Here is a 17,110-nt window from a genome sequence, read left to right as displayed (position 1 = left end):
ATATGAGTGCACAGGATGTTATGGACGAGGATTTTGTTTTTTCAAAATGCATCCTGGTACATGATAACATACACGAGCCCGCGTGGCTGCACGAGGTGGAGAACTCCATCAACACTGACTGGCCATAATATTCCCTATGTTCTACATTACCCAATAATGATGATGTGACAAAGCTAAACTTTTTTTTAAATATCCTAAAATGTAGGAATTGCTCAGGAATATTATTAGCATTGTAAATGTGGTGCAGCAAAATGGTTAAAACGTGCAAAAATAATGTTATTTCCAAAAGAGAGTTACAGAAGACAGAAAGAAATATCTGGTAACAGCCATGTTTATTTTATGATACATTGCCTACATTATCATAAATAAACTAATCTAAAAAAATCCTTACCCACATAACCCCTGTTGCGTTTGTCCATTGTGGGAGAAATGCCTGTTAACGACTCATTTGTGGCAAGTCGGCAAAATTCAAATGAAGATACAGTTTCACTGTCATGTATTACATATTGCTTTCAAATGTTGTATAAAAAGTTAAACATACCATTTTAGAAAAATATCAAAAGAGAAACAAAGTTCCCCCAGAAACCCTCCCCTCCCATCAGTGAATGAATCGATCCTTTCTCCCAGCAAGTAACGGACACATACCATCTCTTAATTGTGGTAATTTGCTCAGTCAAAGAGCTCTGGCGTGAATAACTGGATTAACTGTCCCAAAAGGATTCACTTTCTCCATGTCTGGACACATGCAGTCCATATGGTGGGCTATGTGGGTGCACTGCAACAGCCAATCCTGCTTATAGGACTGAAGGATCAGAAATCTAATAAAAAACAAAAAAAGGGAAAAGAAGCACAACAGAGCACAACAACCCAAAACTCGTAAACTCAAATAGACACACTGGCACAACTGGAAAATCAATAATCCATGATCGAAGACTGCAATTTTAGTTTCCTTAAGGAGAAATTGTCAAATAAATGGAAGATAATCCAAACTATAAAAAAACCTGTTTCATTTACAATTTGTTTGTAAATTGATAAGAACTCAAAAGTTTAAATACTCCCTCAAACAGTACTAGTTCAAATGTTGATAACAATACATAGAATCATAATTTTAGTCATAGAGCCCAGCCAATGAAAGTTTTCAGAACTCAACCTGAACGTGGGCGGATTTTCCTCATGCAGCGATGCGACCCGATTACACAGCGCGTCTCCTCCCAGCACAGACCACACAAAAAAGTTTGAGCTGAATTGACCTGAGCACCATAGAAAAAATGAAATCACTCTACCTAATTCTATAGCTACAGAGCTAATTTTGAAATTCAGAGAAACACATCTAACATTCTGGTATTAGTATTAGCACGGCTTCGTGCTTGAAATGGGAGGGCACGACGTGCTAAGTGTGTCCAGGCACTTCAACATCAGAAGAACACCTGGCATAGAGAGGAAGAAACTACAGTATGACCGTCAAAAACTACAACCATGCATGGACAAACTGGCCTCTCCATTCTGCACATTTTTCTACACACAAGGATCAAATACACACAAAGACAAACGATTCACAGATTAAAATGAGTCTCTTTGACTGCCACAAAACAGTGTTATCCAGAAGCTACCGTTTCCTCTCGTGGTGGGAGGAAAGCCAAAGTCCAGAAAGGAGAAAGTTCAGCGTTCCAATTAATTTGGTTACCTTTGTCCAACCATGTGGGTGAAAAGAAGAGGCGAGCCAAGATTGCAGTTTGAGTTGAGGTGGGCTGTGCTGTGGCAGGCGGCAAGGAGGTGGCGTGGGCACGGGGAGAGACTGTCGAGGGTCTTTACTTACCGGCGCTCTTTGCAGCACCGCTGCTGCCGATGCCCAGGTAGGTGGCTGCGTTGTTCACGGCACCCTGGAGGGGGACGATGACGTTGTCCAGGAGGCCTTTGAGGGTGTTGACGCAGTCGGCATCCAGGTTCTGGTAGGCATAGAAGAGAGAACCACCCACCGCAACGAGGAGCAGGAGCTTGAACAACATGGACAGGAAGCCTTGTCGGGCCGGCGCCTTGCTTGAGGAGACGGAGCTGCCCACTCTGGAGATAGACTCAGAGTAAGCGCGGGCCTCGGTGTGGATGCTGTGCTGCAAACGGGACTCGTCCAGCCAGTATTCGCTGGGTTTTAATGGCCGGCCAGCTGCCCCTCGGATCGGACGCCTGCAGGTCGCACTGATCAGGGAAACAAAAGCAAATTCTTTGACACAAACGTATATTTTAATCAAAGATCCACTTCATGGTCAATGCTTAGGAGAACATTTGTATTCAGATTTTGAAGCGCATGATTTATGTGCCAATTACCTCATGCTTGTTGGTGTGTTTATTTCATTGGCAAGAATATCTTCAACAACACTCTCACTGGCCTTCTGTGGAGTTTCTTCAGTAATAATTTCCTCCACCACCTGTCAGTTATATATATATATTTAAAAAAAATGTTAATGCAAACCTAAAATATACTCCTATCACAAAGATTGGAAATGGCTGAATGTGCCTCACCTGAATTTGTCGTTTGCTGCTGCTGCTGCTGGTTCTGAAGGTAACTGGAATTTCCTCTCTGCTCCTCACAGACCTCTCTACTACAGGAACTGGCTCTGGTTCAGGGACACCAATCTCCTCTGAAAAACACATGTAAAGTTAACAACAGTGAAACATGAAGCTATCAGTAAAAAACTGATTCATCTATGCGTCTGAATAACTTCAGTTAAGAGAAGAAAAGATACCGGGATAGTCAGGCCATGTTATGGGCACTTGGTAAGTAATGTGAACTTAAAAAAGCTCAACGGTTATACGAGACCACCGCTCACCATCTTCCTTGTCACTGTACTGGTCAGAATTGTTGTTGCCATTCTGGTTACTGTCTCCCTTGGGGAGAGCCGTGACGTCGGTAGGATCTTCAGGTTCAGCTGGAGGCTGGTCCAGAAGCTTCTGCAGCTTCTTCTCATACAGCTTACGGGTGGTGGCTGAACCGAGGGGGGAGGGGCAAAATAAGATAAATTACATATTTATACATTTGTTATCAATTAATTCACTTACACATGATTACTTGAAAACACTTAGCAATGCTTTAAGGACTTTTTTACAAATAGCAGTTTTTGTGTAATGGCTGCTCAAAATCAACAAATCAATTTTAAAGGATTCTTGCAAAATGCATTAATAATGCTCATAAATACATTTCAAAATCGGATTTATCTGCGACTTTGAATAACTTCAACCTAATCTTATGTCTCATTCTGGAGAAGTTTTCACACATGCCTCAAGGAACTCACCGACAATGGGCCCCGTGTCCACACCATGTTTTTCCAGCTGTTGTTTCAAATCTTCATCAGTGAGATCTGTCACTTCCACTTCCTCCAAACGAGGCTTGTCTGTCTTTTTGGTAGCTTTCTGCAACAAAAGATTAAAACTAAATATCACACAACTCAAAATGCACACGTGTTCCATTAATAACAGAGAGGCGGCCCCAGTATAATATCGCAGCTATTCACGAATTAAACACAATTAAACAAAACGTACTCTTCCAGATTGACTTCTGTTGGACACCACGGGGGTCGGCAGCTCCTCGTCGCTGGAGAAGGTGTCTCCAGGCGGACTCTTCTGATCGTTGAGCACGGTTAAGTTCTTCAGATACAACTGCACATACACTTCTTTCTTGTGCTCTCCGCCGGGAAGCGCGACGTCGTTGGCCGCAAGCTCATTCTTCAGCTTTTCTTTTGTGAGGACCGACGGATCTTCGAGGAACTCTGCCATTCTTAACTTTATGTTAGCTACCAGTGAGCTTTATTTTCAATTTTTTTCTTCCCGCTAACGGAAATTAGCTCGTTCACTTAGCCGCTACAAACAACAACACCGCCACAAGGAATGTGACCGAATGACGCTGTTGTCAAACACTACTGGCGCCAATTCAGCTAGCGGCACAGACGCGGTTTACCTAAATAAATACCCGGTGCTGCTTCTTAGCCCGCCGGCTGAAACATTCACAGGTAGCTCCGATATTTCTCAAAAAGATACGCGCGGGCGCTGCAAACGGAACCAATGCAAACAATCAAAATGAACTCGCTGCAGCGGGATTGAATTAGCTTAGCTTCAAACCGCTCCACTTGCTGCTGTCTGTCCGCGGTCGCGACAGGGCCAAGCAACGACCAGCCCCGCTATTGGACAGCGGAGCCCAGTAAGCTGCCCTCTGATTGGCTGGCTATGAATGGCAGGCTCGCCTGCAGGCCGCTGCCACAAAGAAACGGCAGGCCGTATTACGGATAATGACTTCATCTTTAAACTCCCGACGATATTTACACTATTGTTTGAAATAATTGCCGTAATTTAAGTTGTCGTTTCTATACGTGGACATATGCAAGTTCAAATAGTTACATTGATTTGCGTCACGAGAAATAATATGAATGGCGATTTATTAGCAGTGGCTGTTTCAGCACGTCGCACGTTTGACTCGTGCATTGCTGGTTAGTTACGGTCAGCAGTTAATAACTACAGCTGCACCAATAGTTTTCATATTACATAGTGTGGCATTAAGTGAATGTGAGGTCATAGGCCCTGTAGATGAAGTTTGCCTTTGTAACAGAGGAGGGCAGCATGAGCCACATTATTCAGAAGAAACAGGTTTAGTCTTATTTTAGGTTACATGTTCAATATCAAGACAGCAAACTTATGGTTATAAGAGAGAGATTAAGAAATACATGTACAAACCACAAAATAAAATCAAGGGAAAGCCAAAGGAAACAAAAATAAGCCTGCATCAGCATGATCACTATTTGTGTTAGGCCTTAACTTATATATATATGTCAATAGTAAAATTATAAAATTAAGGACACGGAAACAGAAAAGTAAATGATGAAACAATAATCACTTTCTTCCAGTCCCCCTCAACCAACACAATCTACATCTAGGTTCTCCAATAAGAGGATTGGCTGCCTTTGTCTTTTTTATATTATTGCAAATTGAAAATATTTGCATTTCAGACTGTTTTCGGACGAAACAAGACATTTGTAGTAGCCTGATAATCAAGACTGAATCAACTGAAAAGATGAGGACAGCAATTCAGAGGTCTGTAGCCAGGCAGATCTTCCAGTATTGTTTGCCATCTTGTGGACTAAAATATTAATGAAATCAAATAATTGATTGATGAATCAACAATAAATATAATTGCAACTTGCAGCCCTACACACTCACACAAAGGCATGACAGTGTTTGACCAGCTGGGTCTCTGGGCATGCTGGTCTCTAACCCTGTGGTGACGCCTCCCCCTTCCCGTAGTGGGGACAGTGGTTTGAGGTGGCACTGTGTGGCTCCCCACCTGTCCTTCAGACCGGCCTCTCTGGGGCTTTCTGGGATCCTGCTGCAGAAACCAAGCAATTGATCCCCACCTCAGCTTCAAACCACACTAAAATACAGCACTTCAAGTACAGTTCAGCTTTTCCATAGTCCATTTGCCAATGGAGTGTAAGCATAAAAAATGTTGAGCCCTTGAGAAACACCTCTTAAGCTTTCTTTGTATGTAATTTATACAGAAAATAAGGTGTGAGCCAAGAAACATAGAGAGTGCCTCTTTAAGCATAACAGTCATGGCCCCTGAAAAATGATCAAAGCCTGCTCCTTAATCATCAACATTCACATTTTCAGAATGAGTTCATTGAAAATGTAACCGCTCCATCTGATGTTGAACAGTCAGTATAATACACAACATTTCTTGACGGAAGTTTTCAAAAATATAACCGGAGAAACTACTACTAGAGAAAAGATAGCAATTTATGTGAAAATAAAAGGCCGGCGTGCAGTTACTTAAACAACGTTGGGTTGAATTATTAAATGTAGTGTTTGGAAAAGGCGGCTTCCATCTTAAAAAAAGGGGGATTTCTGATCACTTAGAAAAATGTTGAACACAGTCTCCTTCCTCGGTCAAGTTTATCTTGGATTTTAAACATTTCTAAATCCCAATTGAGCCAACCACAAAAGTAGCTTAGGAAAAGTCAACCTTTACCACCCAGAGGATGTCTGATCCAATTCCACTGACATAACGAAACACATACTTAGTTATAACCTACCTAGCTATGACATTTCAGCACAACGTATGATCACAGCTCTTGTCACCACGTGTGCATGCGTCTGTCGCTCGGTCCAGATTTACACAAAAGCTAAACGTTGTGCTTTTATATATTCGTATGTAAAAGTATGTTTTGTTTGACAAACACAATCTCCAATCCTCAGAGGATCTTATCGCAGTGCCAAACTAATTGAGATCAAGTCCAGCGCAGTTTCCTGTGCTTAGCGGAGGGCAGGGTGCAGGTTGTGTCAGCAGTGTATTTCACAGGAGCTGAGATTTGTGTGTCCTGGCCTAAGAACAGCCATCTTGTAGTGCTCACACAGTATATTTTCATTTGTTGACAATCCAAATTCTACTTGAAGGACACACACTTAGTTGTAGACATTTCAGTCTGAAGGAAAAATGAGACTCCCTCCCTGGCCCTTGTTGATGCCCATTTGGCCACCTGCCTGTTTGTCTCGTAAGTACTCCTTCATATATTTGCATTACTATTATGATTTGGGCTTTTCACGTTTTATTTGGCCATTGAGTGCAGACACACACTTGCTCTTGTCCTCACTGAACTTAAGGCAAACATCACTGTGTGTGAACTTCCACGTAGTGAATGAGGAATTTCTACTGAGTCTCCACAGTGAGGCACCCATGTGATGCCATGCTGGATCCCTGAGAGGAAAAGTTAACATTGGCCGCCCATCTCCTCGAAATAAAAAGGATCAAGACAAATTTGATCGGTTAGAGCCACTGGAAGTGCTACATCTGCCACTGCAAATGCACTTCAATGCAAAGGAGCTGACGCAGCTCTTTTTTTGCACTTCACGGTTCAGGAGGCAATGGGCCCTGTGGGCATAGTTAAAGCTGCTGGAATCAATAATTTCAATATTAGCAATGGATCAAATTCGTATGTGTATGAGAAGGGGTGACTTATCAGCCATGATCACCGGACTCTCCACGGAGCTGTCATTTTAAAACCCATTAGGCAACTCTAAAACACAATGTTCACTATCTGTGTTCCAAACAGCAGGTGAGAAGAGAAAACACTGGGCTTAAATTCATCAGGTGGCTAGAAACACAATCCCAAATGATGTCGAGTAAATAAGCATCTGTTTGCTGATAAGTTCCCTAAATAAATAAACTTCATAAGGTTATGGTAATGTTGTATTTTTTAGCTTGTTCATGCTTCCCCCAAATGACCAAAAAAACAGGTCATGCAGTTGAAAAGGCGAGCATGTGCTGGTGAGCTACTCTGCGCCAAATACAATGGCCAGCCTTGCCTAAACAGAAACATATCCACTGTTCATGAGAGCAGACCTGGCTCCGCCATGACAGGGCCTTCAAGACCTCATGGCAGCTCTACACTTCGGTAGAAACTAAAGTGATTCAGCCAACACAACCAGCAAAGTGAAAATGTTCTTAGATGATGACCCGTAATGCAATATGGTGTCAGAACTCTGTAAACACAATGGAACATTTCAAAAACCACACATTTGACTTCACTCATGGCTCATCACTAGGTTGGCCTTTTTTTCTCCTTTAAAAAAAAAAGTGCCTCACACGGCTGAACCGAACGGCCGGTGGCTCGCGACTGAAAGAGAGGGCAACCTCACGCAGGTGACTGCCAGACTCTTGAGTTAACAGGAAAGACATATTTCCGTGCTTAACTTGGCCGAAGCCCTCAACAGACCTGCCTCTGCTTAGTTTTTCTGTACGCATGGCTGAACACGGGTACCGGACCAGTATGGGAAGAGCCAAAGACTTCTCAAAAGCCTCCTGTGATGTGTTGGTTGTGACACCGCCATGCCCCTCAACAGTTTCCTCTCTTTCCAGGATGCCTGGGCTCTGAGCGCACAGGCCCCTCACTCAAGTGAGGAGTCACCGTTCAGGAGCGTCAGCATTAACCGTACCTAATGAATGAAAAGTAGACAATCAACAGAGACTCAGCAGCACTCCTGTGCGCAAGTGCCAGATCAGGGAACACGCCAACAGCTCAGTGTATTCAGCATTTTATTGCAATCGTTGGCAGGACTCAAGCTCAATTTTCAATTAAGTACCAAAAAAGAAAAAGGGAAAGGATTTTATAAAAGCCGACAACAAGAGAGCTCTTTGGGGACCTTTGTGTGAGGTGCTTCCATTGACTGACATTGCTGTGTTTCTAATTTCCTTACTGGTGGATTTGAGGTCCTTCTGGTGTCGAGTTATTTTAAGTAATAGCTCTCAGCTCTGTCTTTACTGCAGCCAGGACACATTCCCAAAAACCTGGTACTTCAAGCTGATATGATCTTATTTATTCAATCTTGAAACTGAAACTTTTAGGCCTTATGGTGCCTTGTTGCCTGAATAGACTTTGCTCTTTCGTTGGACCTACATCAGAACTATTTGGTCAGTGGACTAGAAGGTGCACCATGTGGAAAAAGCACTTGTCGTCATGTTTACTGTCCTTCCAGGAGGTAGTCTTCATGGTTCGGCTCCTGCAGCAGCTCATAGTTTTGGGTAGTAAAACGGTGGGGGTCTATCGATGCTCTGAAGCCTCACAGCGTGGCTCATCCAGGCCAGCGGTGAAGGACAAATGTGCCAAAGTTTGCTGGGTTTGGCTCTTTTCTCACCCCCTGGCTTCCAACACCGATGTATCCAGCTGAGGTACAATAATTCGACACCTCTTAAGCAGCTGGACCCTTCGGCGTGACAACCGCTGCTTTGTTTTATACTCCTGCATATTTTGAACGCAATCAAAAATTACAGTCAGCAACATCTAAACTGTGTTTTTATCCACTTTGGACTTCTGCCCCTCCCCACCCCCTTCAATCTCCTTTAGCCCTCCCTTTCCTATGTGGGATTTAACGTACACTTTGTGGTAACCTTGCTAAGTTATCAATTTTTTCTATGTTCTCTCACACTGAATAAACGCTTGTTTCTCTGCGCCTGCTTGTTACGACTTCAAGGACAGCTCCCCCCATCTGGCATTAAGTATTCCTGGTGCCAGTGTCGGGTTAACTGAGACTCCTGCACTTAAACTAATGGCAGCAAGCAGTCATCTCCCATGAGGTGCTCACCTTGGAAAAAAATCACCCAGCTCCCTCATCCTCAATCATAGTTGTGCTCTCGCCACCCACTGAATGAAACCATGGGCATGAAAAGAGGGATTGTTTCACAATTCAGGAATATAGGAGGGCAAATGAAAACATGGAGTACGCATGTCCTTTCTTGGATTTGCTCTCCTCCAGAGTTCAATGGGAAGTTAAGAACAGTAAGCAAACAGTCAGAAAATCTTCACTCATTAGGAAAGCAACATGAAACCTGGTTACAAAAAAGAGAAAATAATAAAATATTAAACATTGAAATGCTTTAAAGAAAAGTTTGAGAAACTTCAAAGTAGACACATGGATTTAGGGCAGATACCTTTTCTGATAAAGTAGCACCATTAACAAAATCACATTATTTAGTTGTTGATTTTTGAATTGGCAAGTTTTGACTATAAAAAGGGAAATTAGTTAAATTAATTAAAGAGTTATTTCACATTTAATTGTGATAGTCTTTAAGCACCATATCAGAATTAAAGTCTCAGTGGTCACTTTCTATGTTAATTACTGTCAAAAGATCAGATCAGAAGAAAGTGTTGGCGGGAGACTTTCATGTGTTTGTATTTGTTTTTACATTCTGATGTTAACACCTTCTTCCTACGAACAATGTCTCTTATTGGGGATCCCAGGACCTGACTTATTTTTCCACATTTGACTTGGCGGCCCTTCGAAGAGGGACCATTTATACCCTCAGTAAGTTGCGAACACAAATATCTTGTACAGGTGAGTCCAGGGCAAAGAGAAGCACCTCTCAGACCACAGAAGTAGAGCATCACCACCCGTCCTTCTCTGAACCTCCTTTTCAATGGAAACCAAAACAGCTTTTTAAGAATGAAGAGGTTTTTCAGTTTGTTGCTAAATATAGGCCAGCCCGGTGGGAGGTGGCAGGTTCCACAGCCATTTTAAACAAAGATGAGCCCCAGGTCCTGCCCTGGGCCCGGCGGGTGGTGACTGCCGGTGGTCCGCCTTTCTCTTATGCACCGGCTCTTAAGTAAACATTGCAATCCTGCGGTCAGCTACAGCATGGCAAAGCGCGAAAGGACTCACTGTGCAGTTGCACACAGCTATGGTGTGTTGTCTCCTTCGGCCCACTCAATCTTGGCTCCTCCCCATCACAGAGGCCTCGGCAGGGGTCGAGGGCCAGCGACAGACCTTGATGTGTGATCCCAGAACCCTGCTGGGAACTCCTAGTGGGGGCAGTGTTGGACTTCACCTTCTGGACCCCACTGACGGTACATTTTCCATCTGGAAAAAATAAGTCTAAATTAAGAACATTATCATGTTTACTGGCATTATGCTTATTTATGATGAATTTGCAAGCAAGATCCATCAGGACAAAGAATCTCTAACGTAACTGACCCACTATTCGATTGAGCCGGTGATGGATATGATTTGACCTTTATCCGCAATTTCTTTTTAAAGATGGGGAAGTTTTAAACATTCAATCAAGGAGAAACAAAAATCCAAATAATGATTACACTTAAATGACTGTAGTTAGATCAGAAGAAATGCTCCCTGGAGTTTCTTTCAGGTGAAAACCAAAGTGTGTAGACCTTTCTCTGCACAGCAAATTTTCCTAAAAACTATTTTTTCATATGTATAAAATGAATGAATATTGATAAATTTAGGCAATCGGGACATTAGATCAAACATCAGGTAATGCAATTTCTACATTGAGATGAGTGAGCGTAAATAGTTAGTTGAGCAGATGTACGTATGCATATATCACATTCAATAGTTGAGGAATAACAGCCACAAATATCAGGTTCAATCAGGAAATATCTGAAATCTCAATGTTTTTATCAGAAGGGCAACCTTTCCAGGATAATATGCCATTAATCATAAGGATCATATCCAATAAAGTGCCAGATTAATCAACGCAGAGGAAAACTGACAGCCCCGGTCCTTATCCACGGAGGAAAATAAGGGGCAACAGGTAGGCCTTTATCCATTGAGCTCTGTTCTTGCATTGCTCCCCTATACACAAAGATCATAATTTGGGGAGTCTCAGTGGCTACCTGTAAGGACCACAGGGGTGGCAAATAGCAGGGCTGTGGCTTTCTGAGCTTCTTAGTGGTGCGAGCAGAAGGATTTACGGTAACTCTCAGACAAGCGTTCACAGCTTGGACTCTTGGCATGGATTCGATATTGTCCCTGGCTGAGCATCAAACCCACTGAACCTGAGGTCCAAAAGGACCTACACAAAACCCTGGGATGTTTGAATGATAAATCGTCGACATTTAGTGGCAGAACAAAAACATTGGCCTTGCTGGGGATATCAATTTTAATTTTAATTCACAGTGAGAGCGCATACTGGGTGGCTTGATTGACCACAGATCGGCTTCTAGTTTAATTGACAAGCTCTTCTCTTTCGGGTGAGTTTCCCTGCAAATTCAGCACAGGTGCGATAGTAGAAGGCAATGCTGCAGTGTGAGTGGTGCAACAATTGCCAGTGGGGGTGATATTAAATATCAACCATGATTTCCAGTGCGCTGAAAAAGTTATCTTAAAAGTTCATGTCCAGTCCTTTTGGGACACGTAACGTATTCCTCTGTGTAATTGGACTCCTTCTCCGTGCCTGCTTCAGCTCTCCATCGCCAACACTTCTGGTTTTGATAAAATACCAGTGCCATGAGATTTCTAAGTTCAATGATGAAACCATGTGGCAAAAAAAGCTCAATAAGTTAATACATCTTACATGCCGAGGACCATAATGGATCAATTCAGTGATCTGCTAGGTTTTTAAGAAGGATGTCTATCTAAACACACACACACATATATATATATATATATATATATATACATATATGTATATAGATACACACATATATACAGTATATACACACACATATATATACACATATAAATATATATATATATATGTATATATATATACACACATATATATACATATAAATATATGTATATATATACACACATATATATATACATATAAATATATATACACACACACATATATATACACAAATATATATATAAACACACAAACATATATATATAAATATATATATATATATATGAGATCACTGCTACAATTATCTTCAGATAAAAACTTCTTAAATAAGTTTAATGCTGAATTGTGTTAATGTGCTGGCTGCTGATTATGCCAAGAGTTGCTTTACAAAGCCACAGGACTGAATTTAAGGTAAACGAGGATGCACCGAGCCAAATACACCAACCGCCACCCTGGAGGAAAAAGCCCCGGTGCTAATATTAGGGAGAAGACTGATTACAGTGCTACTATTAGGTTTTGGCGTCAATTTTAGTCCAAAGTAGGAACGCCCTCGGCACTTCTCTTTGGTGTTCATGCCCTCGGTCCTCAATGGCACACTACATGATATAATGAAGCGCCAGACCAAACATGCCAATTCAGACCACAGGGTTACTCACAGCCCATGCACATTCTTTTGAGGCTGAAATGTGACCCGGTCCTATTTTTCAGCAGCTTGTCAGACTCAGTGTGGTGCAGGGAGGGAAGCTAGGAGGGAAACTGTTGTCACCTGTCTATAGCTCTTACTTTTTTTGACTTACAAGATGGCAACCTCAGGTGTCAAAATTAGACGAGATGGGTGGGTTGGGTGGGTGCTGGCAGTCACCACAGATATATGGAAAGCAAAGATTTACTTACAACATCAGCAGCAGACAGTATATGGAAATGAGTTTATTGGTGAAGCTTTGCGAGTTGATGGACACACTCTGGTGAAGTAATAAGTTTAGTAACCACATGCATTTAGACATATGATGCCATATGTGAGGCTGAACTTGAAGTGACAACATAATGATTTAGGGTGGATTTGGTGAACAGTTTTGCAGCAGCTTGAGGAAGCCGTGCATGTCCAGCTGTGTGCGAGATGCCGAAAACATTGCTCTCCCGCATGATGTCGGCTCCATTTCCAAAAACATGTTTTTTCTATTACCTCTCTCTATACAGTTATTGAAAATAGTCTTTGTTGGACAGCATCATCAGAGACTTCCTCTGGAAAAACACTGTCGGGCTTTCAATATGTCCGAGGTTGTCATCAGAAGAAGCTCGTTTTGAAAAATGCTTGTTATGACTGCAGCGAACCATATCCACCTACTCGGTGCCCAGTGCGAGGGACAGCGAGGAGGAAGTCTTTCAGTCGGTCAGGTCATACTTCATCTCAGCAGGCTATTGAGCTGCTGGACGATGGACAGAGATTTAAGTGAAACTTTGCACACCTGAAACATACTGTTGATACCATGCATGGGAGAGAAGCAGCAAAACACTTTCCCTCTGGATGGCTGACTACAGTTTTTCAGAAATGTTAAAAAGGTCTGGTGTTGTGTTCATCGATGGCTCCGAGCCAATAAAAGCTTTGCAGGCGGGATTGAGAATGGCTTCGTCACCTTCATGTGCCAGAGCCAGAAACCTCTCTGCGAAAATGGTAACAAGCGTTAATGAGATTGACGCAGCTGTACAGGTTGTGGTAAGTACATTTACAGAAATGGCCCAACTTTTAAATGATGAATGGCTTGTGGCAACTGCAGCTTCTGCGTTGAATGAAAACAGTCTTGGCGGTGAATTTTGCAAAAACTTGCGTCAACCGACAATGACGAAGTTTTCACATTTTCAAACAAATGTTCACTTACTTTGAGTGAAAAAGGGTTGCCGAAGTGGATTAAACACAGTTGAGTACAGTAAGATAAGGCACGTATTATGATAAGCTTCATTTTAGTTTGTACAGTTCAATTAAAATATGCCAGAATCTGCCTCAATGCTCAAACTGAGGTTACCTTGCATGGCAGCTGGATCCTCGCAATGTCACAAGATCACACGACAATTAAAGGATGACATCGCAAATCCATCTCGTCTGGCTTCACCTAATGCGTTCAAAACAACAATGGGGCTTTTAAAGAAATGTGCGTACATGCTGCAATATAATCAGTTATATCAGAACTGGAGTGGATGTATTTCTGAAAAATGAGCAAATAACGCCACTGAAGGCATTTCCCAAAAATAAAAGGTATGTTTTTGCTCTTCTCTTGACTTATGATATTCCTTTATTGTGGGGAAATTTCAATATGCTTTGCAAAATGATGTTAACTCCGATAAAACATAAACACAGCATCAGCAAAAGGCTCACTTTAAACAAACTTTATTATTATTATTATTATTGAGAGATACTTTCTTTAAGATCCCCTATACATTTCCCAGGATATCTCATACCGTCATGCATTCTGCTGTTGGTATTATTGAGAGAGCCAGTTACAGTGACTGGATAGCAAAAGACATGAAGCAAGTCTTGCAGCTGCAATGCCTTATGAACAACTGTCAGGGAAGAAATATCATCTTCTTCCTCTGTACTGGATTTCTCCCTGTAACCTTGTTGTAGCCCTTGCTCCTCATTACATTACGTATTACATGATGGTTTTGAGCGACACATTTTGTGTGGTCATACTCCATTATCCAGTCAAATTGTCAATTTGACGCCCTGTTGGTCATCAGTCTACCTTCCCATTACGACTAGTTCCTCTAACTGCAGGTTTCCACCGACCGCAAGTCTACACATTCCTCCTCCTGAGCACAGCCACAAAAGCAGTTCACCTCCTCATTGACCAAAACTCAGTGCGATAAAAAAAAAAAGAAGAGGCCAGACTCTCCAAAAAAACACGGCCAACTTTACCACTGAAATAGATTTCAATAAATTTTAATTTCCGCAGCCACTTTTCCCGTTCCTAAGAACGTAATGAATTACCAAACAAAAGCCATGAAAGAATTCCATCGCATTTCTCTTTACTCAATGAATTACCTGCGACCACACAAGGAAAACAAAAGATGGCAAGTTTATTTTTCTGTGGTGGGGCTGTTTCAACAGAGCGATTATTCACTGACACCACCTTCAAAGATTCCTTAATCAAAACTTTCAAGCACCACCAATAGTCCTGAGCTACATGGGAACATTCCAGTACTGTGTATTTTATTGTCACATTATAATTAACTAAGAACTGGAAGGGTATGCTTAGTATATTTTGTCAAAGAAAAAAATAACATCTGTAAAGTATTTGTCTAAGAGTGTTTTCAGTGCTGCAAAGCTGATTGGCACACTACTAATGTGTTTATTATAGTTGTTTTTTAGACAGCTGTTCACAGAGGAGCATATTGTTCATTATGTGATCATAGATTAGATTAGAATATTACAGCAGCAAACACAGCACACGGTTTCACACCTTTGAATTGCCGGCCAAATACAGAGCAAACACCCCACAGCAAGAAAAAATAAACTGAACAGGAAAAAAGTAGGTTACATTTGATTTATAAAGCACTTTAACGCCAGGCTACAAAGCGCTTTACAATTACAAAAAAGGGGATGAAAGGCATTTGAATAAATATTTTGTAATTTTTTTTTTTTAAAGCAGGAATGATTAAAGAATATGAACACAAATGAGAAAGAAAAGCATACATGAAATGTAAATGAGAATAAGCAGGTATGGAGATGACATTTTAAACACTCACTCTGAGGGACACTATTATGGGAGACTTTTTTGGGAGCCAACACTTAAAAAAGTAAACCTAATAAAACAAATGATTATACAAATACAAAGGGATATGAAAACTTATTAACAAATTTACAAAAACGTGCCATAAAAAACAAGCACATACCGCCAATAAAATGTACAGAGATACATCAGTTAATAATGATGAGGGAATATGAATATATCAAGGATGTGTGAACATCTGTTGCATTTGGTTGCTCTTGCAGTGACAGGCTTATTGCAGAAAATGCTTGTGTTTGTTTGTTTGTGTGTGCTTGTATAACTGCGGGGAATACACACACACACACGTACGTGTCTGTGTGTGTGCGTGTGTGTTTGTGTGTAAGTGGCCTGTGTGTGGCCAGACTCGCTGCGCTGATCTTGGCCCCTGGCTCTTGCTGGCGTTCAGCATGTCTGTAAAGAAACAGCTGGAGGCAAAGCCAACACCAGTCCCGTTCAGGAGCTCGACCCTGCCAGCAGCGACAGATTCCAGAACTTTCCATGGTCCCGCGTCGCCATGCCAACAGGTCTTGGCACGGCACAGCTGTCCTGATCTGCACACCTGGCCCACCAAGAGTCCAGAATCACCTCTCCTGTCACTGTGTGATGAACAGGTCATTTACAACCCAAGTGTTTGTGTGTTTTTAAGAGTTATGGGCCCAGGTAAAGAAAACATCGTGGCAGTGGACCTCCTGTGTGTTGCCCTAATCAAACAGAAATGAGGACCTGAGCACTGTAGAATAGACGGGCTTGAATTTGTTCAGTACTTGTAGTGTGGAAAACCCACACAGAGTTATATAAAAAAAGAAACGTGCATTATGGAAATGGAGCTCGGTAAAGATTTGTGTTGTTTGTCTTTGATAGTGCCACCGAGCTTGTGGTTTTAGCTTTAACATACAGGAGCATGTACCAGGCCGGGGACTAACGGGATTAACCAAATGCAGTGTTCAGGCCCCAAAAGGGAATCACTTGAAATTCAGTCCGTGCATATTTATCGTCTGAAATGCTTTCCAAAGTGTCGACATGCTTTCTCTAGACAGAGAGATTACCCACTGGAGAAAGTAAATAAACTTATATTTTGCTGTAATATTCTCCATGTCTCCATTGTAGGTCGAGAGGAAGAAGTACCAGTCATTTTTAAGGTATTGAATGCTTTTCCTAAATGCAGCCCATGTGACACATTTAGGATGTCTACATTACATGATATGACATTCATTTGGCAGACAAAGACTTTTTCAAAAACTGCCTACATTTTTTTCTCATCTTGGCTCAATGACTGACACATAGAACCGGGGATCAAAACCCCAACCCGAGGATTACAGAGCTCTCTACCACACGTCACCCGCCCCATGACAAAAAATGGGAGGAATCTACTCCATGACTGTTTCATGTGATCATTTCCAGTTTGCCACTTAGCTGCTTGTTGACTTTAGCCAATAGTCTTTAA

At 41.8% G+C, this 17,110-nt stretch overlaps 1 protein-coding gene across 1 annotated transcript; it reads right to left on the bottom strand.

Moving 5' to 3' along the window:
• Positions 1-315: 315 nt before the first annotated feature.
• tmpob (thymopoietin b) lies at positions 316-4,131 on the bottom strand. Its single transcript, XM_056416888.1, has 6 exons — positions 3,535-4,131; positions 3,288-3,405; positions 2,826-2,981; positions 2,518-2,636; positions 2,323-2,423; positions 316-2,193 (listed from the first exon to the last, which is right to left on the bottom strand). The coding sequence occupies exons 1-6, from the start codon at positions 3,766-3,768 to the stop codon at positions 1,809-1,811; spliced, it is 1,113 nt and encodes a 370-aa protein (XP_056272863.1). The 5' UTR covers positions 3,769-4,131; the 3' UTR covers positions 316-1,808.
• Positions 4,132-17,110: the final 12,979 nt, after the last annotated feature.

This window comes from Pseudoliparis swirei, chromosome 6 (genome assembly GCF_029220125.1).
Source record: "Pseudoliparis swirei isolate HS2019 ecotype Mariana Trench chromosome 6, NWPU_hadal_v1, whole genome shotgun sequence".
NCBI lineage: Eukaryota > Metazoa > Chordata > Actinopteri > Perciformes > Liparidae > Pseudoliparis > Pseudoliparis swirei.
This window is presented reverse-complemented; position numbering and strand designations above follow the sequence as displayed.

Bases quoted from the DNA above. Each gene is read 5' to 3' on its own strand.
- tmpob (XM_056416888.1), bottom strand. From the start codon at position 3,768: ATGGCAGAGTTCCTCGAAGATCCGTCGGTCCTCACAAAAGAAAAGCTG. The intron at 3,406-3,534 runs GTACGTTTTGTT...CTTTTGTTGCAG, and splicing joins ACAGAAGTCAATCTGGAAGA to AAAGCTACCAAAAAGACAGA. The intron at 2,194-2,322 runs GTAATTGGCACA...TTCCCTGATCAG, and splicing joins AACACACCAACAAGCATGAG to TGCGACCTGCAGGCGTCCGA.